Raw genomic sequence first — 13,259 nt, forward strand, 5'->3', positions numbered from 1 at the left:
AGCACAAAAATAGGACAGTCAGTCCAAGAGGTCCATAAAGATGTTGATGCTTTTTTATGAGCCTAACATTGTTTGAAATCAATGAGTCACTCAAAAACACTCTTCTAACAGGAAAACCTGAATGCTGCATTATGCTTATCTACTACCCCAGGAACTCTCTTTGACTCTAGCAATGTGTTAGCCAATTGTGCAAACAGAAATCTGCAAACACAATGTTCGTTATCCTGCATACCAAGAACGTGCTCAACTTCAGCTGGTAATTATCCAATGGATCCTAAAACAAACAGGAAGCGGAGGTTATGGCATCCCACAAGGATGCAGTCACAGACTGGACAAATTCAGCAAATCAGAGAGTCAGGAGCCAAAGAATGAGAGAGCACCTAAAGCAATTACATTGGGTATTCAACAACACATCAAATGGAACACCTTTAGATGAACAGTGCTAAGCTTGTAGGACAGATGCATAGCAGAAATCAAAAAACTCAGGCTAAATGAATGTGAACTTGAATGCATTCATAAATTAATAGCAATATTAGGTTCTGCAGGAAGAAAGGGAAAGGGGTTCACTTGGGTGAACAGGCCACATTCAGCAGCATGTTTAAAGGGTGATCAGGTGGGCTGAGGGATACCTAGAAATGTATATTGTTGTTGAGGCAAGATGTAACCATCCTATAATACCGAGCAGTTGGAGAAGAAATGAAAGCTGCATATAGTCTAAAGGCTTAAGGTTGAGCACGTAGTAAATTTTCTGAGCGAGTTTTTTCTTCACACATTTCAAGGGAAGGCAATGAACAACATGCTGTCCCTCAACAGGGTTAACCATGGCAAAATTAATGGATTTTATACACAAAATAAAAATCTGAGATGGGCCTGAAGGGCTCCAAGCAAGTACAGTCAGTCTTCAGGTACAGTCAGTATTCACCTTGGTGTTTGGGAAGTGCAGAGAGAAGTCATATGCGGTATTGATGATCATAATGAGGGAATTACTGGACACAAGGTGGGGGTGGGGTGGGGGGGTGCCAGCTGATTGGAAACGGACAAACATGGTGCAGTTAAACAGAGGCAACTATTAACATTAGTCTTGTTACATTTCATGTAAAATAATGACATTTACTATCAAGTATAAACTTGCAGATTATCTATGGAAGCGATAGCTCTGTGAGGATGTAGGGAGTAAATAATAAACCTGAAGGCTACAAATAGAATCGAGTGAAGCAACCAGTTTCAGTGTGAGGCCACTACTATTTCCCATTTCCATCAATGACTTGGATTCTAAAACGAAGCGAATTTCTCAAATTTGCAGATGGTACAAATTAACAGGGGCGGTGAAATCAAAAGTTTAAAAATTGCAGAATGAGTTGGCAAAACATGAAAGTGGGCAAGGGAGATCCATGCATGTCAGTAATTCTGATCACTTGTGTGACACACTCTTACAGTTGGTTTCTGCTTTCTTCTGAATTTGTCCTAAATCCAACAGAGACCAGGTGGTGCTGCTGCTACAGGTGGGGGTGCTCTTGCCAGGCCAAGTTGGTTAAGTTCACCAACATTGGGACGAGCTAATAGGTTCCTAAGCACAGCAGCTGTGAGTTTGATGAATCCCCGTCGATCCCTGGCCACAGTGGAAAAAGTGAAGGTTCGTACTCTGACTGTGGAGCAGAGGACAGAGGAGGACAGTAAGTACCCACTCAGATGCTCAGTTTGATGTATGTTTACAATAAAAATAATAAATGATACTACATAATCTTGAAAGATTGCAGCAAATCTGACATCAGACATGATGTTCTGAGATCAGCTTTGCAACAAGCAATGATTTCAATGTGGATTTGGCGAGTAAATGTTGCGTGTGAGGCGGTGAAGACTTCTGGTCATGACAATGAAAATGCTGGAAACACTTAGCAGGTCAGGCAGCATCTATGGAGCAGAATAAAATTTAACATTTTGTGTTGATGCCTTTTCATTAGAACTGGAAGATGTTAGCAATTTTTAAGCAATTATAGAGACAGGTAAAATAATTATTTGTTGAATGGGACGTTGTTGAACAGGGATGATGCAGGAAAAAACAATAGGGGCATATCAATGATTTTATGGAGGACAGGAATGATTAACAGAAGACGGATGATGGTACAAGATAAGTGGGGATTGTATTGTGGCAAGTAAAGAAACGAAAGATGCCTCCAGCAGAGTTGTAAATGGTTACAGCAGACATTTTGATAGCTTAGTACAGAGCAAGAAGTTACGCAACCAGTGTATGGAAGTAGTTCCTGGTCTGCAGATATGCCCCACTCTCAAGCTCTAATCTGGGAGAGCTGCTTGAACTTCTGGTAGGTCAAACCTCCAGTTCCATCTTGGCCGCTGTTGTTGGTTTTTTAGATTCTTTTACAGGGTGTGAGCGTCGCTGGCTAGGCCAGCATTTGTTGCTCATCCCTAATTGTCGTTGACAAGGTGGTGGTGAGCTGCCGCCTTGAACTCTTGCAGTCCATGTGGTGTAGGTACACCCACAGTGCTGTTAGGGAGGGAGTTCCTGGATTTTGACCCAGAGTCAGTGAAGGAACAGAAATATATTTCCAAGTCAGAATGGCGAGTGACTTGGAGGGGAACTTCCAGATGGTGGTGTTCCCATACACTTGTAAACCCATAAGACATAGGAGCAGAAATTGGCCATTTGACCCATCGAGTCTGCTCCGCCATTCAATGAGACCATGACTGATCTGCTATAACCCTCAACTCCACGTTCCCACCGTATCTCCATAACTCTTGATTCTCTTACTGACTAAAAATCTGTCTATCTCAGCCTTGAACATACTTAACGTTCCAGCCTCCACAGTCCTCTGCAGTAAAGAATTCCACAGCTTCCCTACCTTCTGAGAGAAAAAATTCCTCTTCATCTCTGTCTTAAATAGGTGACTCCTTACTCTGAAATTATACCCTCTGGTCTCAGACTCTCTCATAAGGGAAAACAACAGCTCAGCATCTACCCTGTCAAGCCCCCTGAGAATCCTATATGTCTGAGAAAGGTCACATCTTATTTTTCTATACTCCAATGAGTACAGGCCAACCTACTCAACCTCTCCTCATAAGAAAATCTCTCCATTCCTGGGATTAACCTAGTGAACCATCTCTGGACTGCCTCCAATGCCAGTCTATCTTGCCTTAGATAAAGGGACCAAAACTGTCTGTAGTATTCCAGGTGTGGTCTAATGCCCAACAGACTAGTCATTAATCACTGTTTTCAAATCCTGAATCCTGTTACAGGAGGTAACACCTTTCACGGTTCCACCTGTACTTGTGCACCGTTCGAGGTTTATGAAGCAGGCCCTATGCACACTCCCTGAAGAAGTGCATGCCAGGCAGGTGCAAAGCATAATTTTCTCTGGGTGCTCCAGTTTCCTCCCACAGCCTGAAGATGTGCAGGTTAGGTGGATTCGCCATGCTAAGTTGCCCCTTAGTGTCCAATGATGTGTAAGTTACATGGATTAGCCAGGTAAATGTGTGGGGTTATGGGGATAGGGCAGAGGGTGGATCTGGGTAAGTAGCTCTTTTGGAGAGCCAGTGCAAACCCGGTGGACCGAATGGCTACCTTCTGCTCTGTAGGGATTCTATTATGAGGCATTGGGAAGCCAGGCGGTGAGTTACTTGCTGCAGAATTCCCAGCTTCTGACCTGCTCTTGTAGTCATAGTATTTGTATGGCTGGTCCAGTTTAGTTTCTGGTCAATGGTTACCCCCTTGATGTTATAGTGGGGAACTCTGTTAAGGTAATGCCATTGAATGTCAAGGGTAGATGGTTAGATTGTCGTTGGAAATGGTGTGATGATACTACGCTATTAATATATTTTATATTTAAGGGGTAACTGTTTTCAGAGACTGTTTTGTTACAAACAGTCGGTTTGTCTGGCAGGAATGCAGCAGATTCTGAGAAAGCAGGATAATTACACATTTCAGCCATTGACTGTTTATTTAGTAGAAGGTCTAATGAGGTGTATTTTTTAATGAAAGTAAAAAGGTGAGTTAGGTACACGGGACAGAGTCATGTGATACTAGAAATGGGAGGAGCTAAGCTTAGAGGATAAAACAGTTTCATTTTCATTTTAAAGTAAAGAGCAGTTGCTGCCTGGAGTTGGTCGAAAGAAGAGGCGCGCGCTCGCTCGCTCTCTCTCTCTCTCTCTCTCTCTCCAGAAGTTTTCTCAAAGTTCCAAGACTATTAACAAAGGTTAAAGCAAGTATGCCTGAGTTTTGCTAACTATGTTCAAAGTGTGTTTTAAGTCTATAAGAGAAATATTCCTTGATCGGAATTGGTATATTGATAAGTTAGAACTTAGCATTGTTTCCTTTCATATTAAGTATTTTTCCACTGTTCAAGGTTAAGCTAATTTATTTATAAAAGTTAAACTGTGCCGATAAATAGCTTGTTTTGATAAAGGCTCCTTGGTTTGTCAATAGAATCGCGCCTGGAACGAAACATCTTATTCTCTCATTTATGCCAAAATAGAAAATTATTGGGGCCTAGACTGGCTTTATAATATACCTTGGGGTTCTGATCTGGACCCAAACAATGGTCAGTGTTGGACTTTTGTATGGTGTGAATGTTACTTGCCACCTATAAGCCCAAGCCTAATTGCTGTCCAGTTATTGCTGAATGCGGGCACAGACTGCTTCAATATCTGAGGAATTGCAAATGGTGCTTTCATAGAATCATAGAATACCTGCAATGCAGAAGAGGCGATTCGGCCCATCGGGCCTGCACCAACTCTCTGACAGAGTATCTTAACCAGGCCTTCTCCCCTGCCCTATCCCTGTAACCCTACATATTTACTATGGCTAATCCATCTAATCTACACATCATTGGACACTAAGGGGCAATTTAGCATGACCAATTCACCTAACCCGCACACTTTTGGATTGTGGGAGGAAACCGGAGCATCCGATGGAAACTCGTGCTTTGCACCTGCCTGGTATACGTTTCTTCAGGGAATGTGCACAGGGCCTGCTTCATAAGCCTCAAACAATGCATAAACACAGGTGAAACCATGAAAGGTGTTACCTCCCACAACAGGATTTGCTAAAAGTGATTATAGATTAGTCTGTTGGGAGTTTGAATACAACATGGATACAGTCAGCAAAGAAAACAACACAGTAAAGTCTCTGAACTGTCCACAAATGCTGTATGACTGATATTCTCACGGTCGAAAAAAGAAATGTGCAACAGTAAAAAATGTTTGTGACCCACCTAATGCACTGTCAGCAAAATTGCACTTAAATGTCAATGAATACGGTAACTAAAATAGCCTAATACACAGAGGATACTTCTAATGCTCCTGAAAGGTGCACTCAAATGTTAGTCCTGTTGTGAGGTGCCACTCTAATACTTTGGTTGAATTGATGCACCATTACTGAGCCAGTGTGGTTCAGTTCATGATTATCTGATGCTCTTAATCCACTCAAGTATGTGTTTTTCTGCGACATTTTAGTTTAATTGCTATTAGGAAGCCTCATTAAGATTTTAAGATTATAAAATTGACAGTTGGTGCAAGGAAGTTGTTTATTGTCGCTGGGTTTAAGGGTAGGTGAGTGAATCTTTTCAGCAAGCACATTGCAGACACTTTGTTCAAAAGCATAATGGTACCGGTGTGAAATTGTGTTCTTTGCACAGTCAAACAATGGAGGGACACACCTCATACACCTGCGTGATTACTGGCGGAGCACTGTAGTGAAAAGGATACAGTCCTGTTCTAGATGGGATCACACTTGTGCTAGCTTGATGACCTATGCTGAACCTGAACCACTGTCTCTGCTCCAGTCTTCCTGCTACTATCGAATGCACTGATGAACAGCGAGATGTCAAATTTGAAGTTCCACTTCTTATACCCCAGTGCCTGGTCTCAGAGATAGTTTGGTTTGATCAGTCTGCAGGATTAAGCTTGTGGCAGACTCACAAAGAGAGTGACTCTGTAAAGCTATCAGACTTGTGTGATTATTTGCAGACCGATTTGGTGCTGGTACATAATGATACTTTGCTTCTCCTTACAGTTGAAGGAAGCCACGGAAATGACGGCCTGTTGTTAGGGCGTCCCCCTGATGAACCAGATCACCCAATCACAGAGAAATCTTTACTGGAAATTTTAGATGGAGCTATCATGATGTACAACCTGAGTGTGCACCAGCAGCTTGGCAAGGTAACATGCTATATTTGTTTCAGGAGCTGGTTTGATTGCACTGAACCCTGTGGAGTATTCCCCCATCTCTTTTAAAATGGTGCCATGAGATTTTTTACAACAACCTGAGAGGGCAGATATGGCCTTGGTTCAATGTCTCATCAGAAAGATCTCCAACACTGTAGCTCTGCCTCAGCACTGCACTGGGATGTCAGCCTGAATCCTCAAGTCTCTGAAGTGGGATTCGAACCCACACCCTTCTGATTCAGAGGCAAGTGTGCTACCACTTGAGTGTAATGATCTGTAAAAACACATTGCGTTTATGTATTGCTTCTCACACCCGTCAGAGATATTGAAAAGCCTTACAGTATTTGAAGTACTTTTGAAGTTTTGTCACAATATAGGAAACACAGCAGCAAAGTTTGTACTGCAAACTCCCACAAGCAGCAACTTGATAATGAGCTGATGGTTTTTTTTTGTGATGTTGAATGATAGATAAATATTGGCGAAGATGTCAGTGATAATTCAACTGCTCTTCTTTGAAGCAATACCATGGGATCTTTTACATCCAATGAGCAAACAATTGGGACTTTAGTTTAATGCATCATTTGAAAGATGGCATCTCCAACAGTGCAGCATTCCCTCTGTACTCCACTGGAGTGTTAGTGTAGATTTTTGTGGTCAATCCCTAGCATGGGACCAGAACCCACAACCTTGTGACTCAGGTGAGTCACATCTTGCACACTTTGGGACATCCTGAGATTATAAAGGTGCTTTTTAATGCAAATCTTTCTTTAACACAGATTGTTTAATTGTTAAATATAAAGATCCAAAAAACAATAGAATGATGAGGGTTCACAACCTCAAGGAATGGTAGGTATCCCAAGTGACTTTGATTAAACTTTCAGAGTAAACTGTAGGCTCCGTTCCAAATGCAAATGATGATATTTTGCAGAATGAGTCAAAGGATATTAAAAATGTAACAATTACAAATAAGTAGCAGGCGAGCAGGAGATAGAATGCAGTATTTGAGGAAACTCCCTATGAAATCGGCCTCGTGTTGGTATGAGGAACTCTATGCCAGAGAACCTGGCATCTATAATAGGATAAAATATTAGAGGGCATCCTGAAAGAGAGGACAGTGAAGCACTTTGAAAAATATAGACTAATTAGATTGAGTTGGCAAGGGAAAAGATAATGGGCATGGGGGATAAGGGAAGTTCTATTTGGATTTTGGAAAAGCATTTAATGTAAAAACAAGGAATATGGCAAGCAAGGTGGGGTGTACGTTTTAGGGTATGCAGGGATGATATTGAGCTTGTATACAACACTGTTCCATCCAAACTGGGAGACATGTATAACTCTGGCTGTTGTTTTACAACAGGGAAGAAGGAAGAGAAGGGCAGCAAAACTAAAGAAGCTGGGAACATTTATACTGGAAACTTGGTTGATGCTTCCCAGATGCTGTCAGTGCAGGAAAACTGATTCCAAATAAATGATGATACAACCTCAAACTACTTTGCTCCTATCTCCACAAAGGAATTTTGTACCAGAAGTTCCAAGAGAAACAAGTTTTAGTGAGGAGCTGAAGGAAATCAGTATTAGTAGAGAAATGCTTTTGGGGAAATTGATGGGATTGAAGGTGGATAAATCTCCTGGGCCTGATAATCTTCATTCCAGAGTGCTTAAGGAAGTGACCCTGGAAATAGTACATCCATTGGTGGTCATTTTCCAAAATTCTTTGGTATCTGGAATGGTTCCTACAGATTAGAGGTAGCTAATGTAAGCCCGCTATTCAAAAAGGGAAGAAGAGAGAAAACAGGAAACTATAGACCAGTGAACTTAACGTCAGTACCGGGGAAGTTGCTAGAGCCCATTTATCAAGGATTTCAGCATTTAGAAAGCAGTGATATAATCAGACAAAATCAGCATGGATTTACAAAAAGGAAATCATGCTTGATCAATCTATTGGAATTCTTTGACGGTGTAAAGAGTAGAGTTGACTGAGGAGAACTGGTGGATGTGGCTTATTTAGACTTTCAGAAGCCTTTCGACAAGGTCCCACAAAGCAGACTATTATGTAAAGTTGAAGTGCATGGGATTGTAGGTAGTGTCTTGAGATGGACAGAAAGCTGGTTAGCAGATAGGAAGTAAAGAATTGGCATAAATAGGTCTTTTCCAATACAGTAAGGAGTCTAACAACACCAGGTTAAAGTCCTACAGGTTTATTTGGTAGCAAACGCCACTAGCTTTCAGAGCGCTGCTCCTTCGTCAGGTGAGTGGAAGATCTGATAGGTGGGAGGGTGAGCTGTGAGGAGGATATTGAGGTGCTTCAGCATGATTTGGACAGGCTGAGTGGGCATATGCATGGCGGATGCAGTATATTGTGGATAAATGTGAGGTTATCCACTGCAGTAGCAATAATAAGAAGGCAGATTACTATTTGAATGGGTGTAAATTGAGTGAGGTGAATTCTCAGCGAGACTTTGGTACCCTCGTGCATCAGCCTCTGAAAGTAAATGCTCAGGTACAGTAGACAAGTAAGAAGGCAAATGATATGTTGGCCTTCATAGCGAGAGGATTTGAGTGTAGGAATAGAGATGTTTTATTGCAGTTGTATAGGGCATTGGTGAGACCACACCTGGAGTATTGCGTGCAGTTTTGGTGTCCTTATCTGAGGAAGGATGTCCTTGTTATAGAGGGAGTACAGTGAAGGTTTACCAGGCTGATTCCTGGGATGGCAGGTCTGTCATATGAGGAGAGACCAAGTCGGTTAGGATTATGTTCACTGAAGTTTAAATGACTGAGAGGGTATCCTATAGAAACTTATAAAATTCTGACAGGGTAGATTCAGAAATAATGTAGGAATAGAGATGTTTTATTGCAGTTGTATAGGGCATTGGTGAGACCACACCTGGAGTATTGTGTGCAGTTTTGGTGTCCTTATCTGAGGAAGGATGTCCCTGCGATAGGAGTGGGGGAGTCCAGAACTAGGGGTCATAGTTTGAGGATAAGGGGTAAACCTCTTAGAACTGAGGTGAGGAGAAATTTCTTCACCCAGAGGATGGTGAATGTGTGGAATTCATTGCCACCGAATGTAGTTGAGGCCAAAACGTTGTCTGATTTCAAGAAGAAATTAGATGTAGCTTTTGGGCTAAAGGGATCAAGGGATATGGGAGGGAAGACAGGATATTGAATTAGATGATTTACAAAATGAATGGCGGAGCAAGTTCAGAGGGCCAAATGGCCTATTCCTGCTTCTATTTTCTGTGTTACAGGGATGTGGATTCTTGTTAGTGGGGGGAGGGGAGTAGGTGAACCCAAGGGCTTGCATTTATAGACTTCACGCAGAGGATTGGGAATGCTTCAAACAGACTATCCATGGAAGGAAATTCTTCAGGATTTGGACAGGTGTTTGCAAATGTAAATGATCAGCAGCTTGAAGGGAGAGCCTAGAACATGGATTCCTTTTGAACTTTGGGACCAGCCAGGTGGACTGTAGTGATATTTTCCTCGTGCCGATGAGCGTTCAGCAGAGATAATGAAACCTCGAGTTCTAATTGCGGCTGGAGCAAGCAGTCTCACTTTGTGTTGCCAGCAACTCTGCAAGGCACAGTATTAAAGAAGGATTGCTAACTGAGTACCATCCACTATGTCCAATGTTATACTTTGTCATGCACTAAATAGAGAAGATGGATCATGCAAGATACACAGGTGTTCAATTCAACCAGCTTGTTGTTTTGATGAATCAATTCCTGCTATACCTGGTGCCTCTCAAGCTATATAACCAGTTGTCTTTCTCTAATAGAGAGATTCCTGCAGTCCCTTGTGACTATGGCTCGTTATCTACCTACCTATATCTGGTGTGTCTGCATGTGTGATGACCATGCCTGTCATTCAGCAGGAGTCTTGCTGGAAATTGTGATCTTTCACCTGAGGATAACAACCTCTTCCATGTTAAGTTGCAAGTATTTTTTGGAATTTCTCACTCACTTTCTTTCACTCTCCAGGAAGTATGCAGAAATTACCATGGAAGAGGGACTCTCCCAGTATTCATAGTGTTAGCAATAGCTATCTATTAAAGTTAAAAATGAGCTGTTTCTGTTATTCTGAAAACATGGATGTCTCTGCCCTCTATAGTTGTTTCTCCCAACACCCCAGAGAGAAATGGTCTTCGTATGAGTTACCTGGATTATAATTGGAGGTCTAACATCTCGAAACGCTCCAGCGATGGCTATGTGCCTGTCTGCAGTATGTAGTGGGGAAAATTTGCGACTTGCGCCTGGCTGTAAAATTGGCATTCTGGACTGACAAGCAGGTTGTTATCCTCGGGTGAAAGATCACAATTTCCAGCAAGACTCCTGCTGAATGACAGGCATGGTCATCACACCTGCAGACACACCAGATATAGGTAGGTAGATAACGAGCCATAGTCACAAGGGACTGCAGGAATCTCTCTATTAGAGAAAGACAACTGGTTATATAGCTTGAGAGGCACCAGGTATAGCAGGAATTGATTCATCAAAACAACAAGCTGGTAGAATTGAACACCTGTGTATCTTGCATGATCCATCTTCTCTATTTAGTGCATGACAAAGTATAACATTGGACATAGTGGATGGTACTCAGTTAGCAATCCTTCTTTAATACTGTGCCCTGCAGAGTTGTTGGCAACACAAAGTGAGACTGCTGATATTCATTTCTACTGACGTCAGCATGCCATCGTCTACCCCAGTGACTTGAGCTGCAGTGGTTTGGTATCATTCTTTTTAAATGGGGTATTACTGCTAGTTGTGCTAATTCTCTTCTCTAGGCATCGCATTGACATGATGCCTCATGCCTGACATGGTGCCCAATGAGCCACAGCAGATAGTGACGTTGAGAAATAATTAGCTGCTGACTGGAAAACAGAAGTTTGATTGACTGGAAAAGCTAGTCAACTTGTTGTAATAGCTACCATTAATCATCACTTTATATTACTCATTGACAGGCGCAGTGAACCTAGCTAGTGTGGAATCCCAAACAAAACAGTGTTCTCTGTGATTTTGCAGCTTCACTGAAAGTAATTGAATTTTAATTTATTTGTCAGTTGATCACCTGTAGAATTAACTAAGTGTAGTCTTGAAGTGAACTGGGGTTAAAATGTGAGCGATAATTAGAGCAGAACACATAGACTTCATTAAATTCATTTAAATGCCATGCATTCTTAGTTTTGCGGTGGGGGAGGGATGGACAGAGATTGGTTCAGTTCAGGAGGCCCACACGAGTTTTAATAGAAACAGCAGGCAGGCTTATTTTAGGTGCGCACTGGCTTCAATTCCCCAACTATTGGCAGCCTGTGGCGACCTCGATGTCGCAGTGATCATGTGACCCTCCTCTTAAAAGAGCCATGCCATGCACAGTAATTCCCCAATACACATCCTCTCCCATTACTTCTAATGTTGCCCCCGATCAATCACAGAGGTGTTTATACATTGCCTCACAAATCTGGGTACACATTAGGCTATGCAACTGGACTAAATGCAACACCATCAGCAGGAGAGGTGATTGGAAGGCTAATTTCTCTTGGGTATTAACAGATCAAATGTCATTCACAGTTTCCTCTTCATGCGTCGAATACGACCAAGAGCACATACCCCTCTACTGGACCAGCGAAATCAATATGTAGGCATTGTCATGGTATTTTAGACCATTCCCATGGGTGTAGGAGTGACCAGGGTGGTGAGTTCCTCACCCGAGCACATTACTGACATTGTCTCACTTTTTCTTCTATTTGGACATTCAGACCTGGCCACCAAAAGTAACTCCAAGCAAGTTCCTTCATCCAGACTCTGCCAGGGTGCCCTTTGTGTAGTTGCTCCAACAATTTGTGTTGTAAGTTTGGAGGGACGATTACTCCGATTCCCCACAACAGGCACCCACCTTGGACTGTCAACTCTAGCTTCCGTGACATGTATGCTTTTAGATCAGGATGTGTTCCTGCTATCCTCCCTTTTAACACCATATCTAGTACATTCACCATCACGGGATCATTCCTGGTATGTCACTGGACTTGTGATGCTGTCATTGGTGGATTATCTATTTGGGAAAAATATTGGGAACACTGCTCGGTTGTACATGGCCATCAGGCAAGGGCGACTGCAATAATACATCCATGTTAGCATGGCTCTCTGATTGTGGATACCGTATGTCATATGAATGGGCTGACATTGGGACCATTGTTGCAATCCACTAGCGACGAGTGAAGGTTTCCCTTATGTGGCCCAAAGATGGTTATAAATGGATGGTGATCTGTTAATAGGGTGCAATGTTGGTACTGATGGAACGTTCAGACTCCAAAAATGATACTCAATGCATTGTTGGATTTGGCACTCGTCAGTGTACAGGAAGTGAAAGCTACTGGCCTATCCTCTCCTGAAAGTAAAATGTGCGAGATGACTGCCCCTATTTCCAAAGGGGAAGTGTCAGAAGCGAGTTGCAGTGGCAATTGTGTTAAAATGAACTAAGACCTCAGACTTCTGCAAAGCATCCTTCCCTGCCTGATATGCTTCCTCGTATTTGGTGTCCAATGCCAAGGCTGTTTAGTGCACAATAGATTATATAGTGTTTCAACAGGTAGCTAAATTGGAGATGAATTTCCCATAATGTTTGATTAGACCTAGAAATGACCTTAATTGCGTCATGTTCTTTGGATGCAGAGCTTTCATGATAACTTCCATCTTCTTTGGTGCTTTACGTAGCCCTTTGTTATCGATAACATGGCCCAAGTATTGTATCTGTTTGGAGGAAGTCGCATTTCTCTTTCTTGACATGCAGGCCACGTACTTGAAGGCATTGTAGTGTTGGTTCCAAGTTCATCACCTATTCCTGGTCAGTCGCACCGGTAATCAAAATATCATCAAGATAACATTGTATCCTGATAAATCACTCTGGATTGGGTCCGTTGACTGCTGAAATAATTCAGCAAGTGATTCCAAAAGGTAATTGTTTGTTGTGGAACAAGCCTTTGTGAGTAATAATGGTAAGCAAGAGTTGTGATAGGTTGATTTTTGCCAAACTTTTGCCCACTTGATAGACTCGCAAACAGATCCTCAACAGTGGAAGTAGGT

The 13,259-nt window shown here is 42.2% G+C and overlaps 1 protein-coding gene across 4 annotated transcripts in view; it reads left to right on the forward strand.

Annotated features, from left to right (window-relative positions):
* Positions 1 to 13,259, forward strand: part of rnf123 (ring finger protein 123) — a 406,183-nt gene that overhangs the window by 110,989 nt on the left and 281,935 nt on the right. For all 4 annotated transcript variants that reach the window (XM_078209329.1, XM_078209331.1, XM_078209330.1 and 1 more), the window contains exons 23-24: positions 1,478 to 1,673; positions 6,026 to 6,171. In XM_078209329.1, the coding sequence (XP_078065455.1) occupies positions 1,478 to 1,673; positions 6,026 to 6,171 (342 nt within the window). The remainder of the gene's footprint in view (positions 1 to 1,477; positions 1,674 to 6,025; positions 6,172 to 13,259) is intronic.

The sequence above is a fragment of the Mustelus asterias genome, chromosome 3 (assembly GCF_964213995.1).
Source record: "Mustelus asterias chromosome 3, sMusAst1.hap1.1, whole genome shotgun sequence".
Classification (NCBI taxonomy): Eukaryota; Metazoa; Chordata; class Chondrichthyes; order Carcharhiniformes; family Triakidae; genus Mustelus; species Mustelus asterias.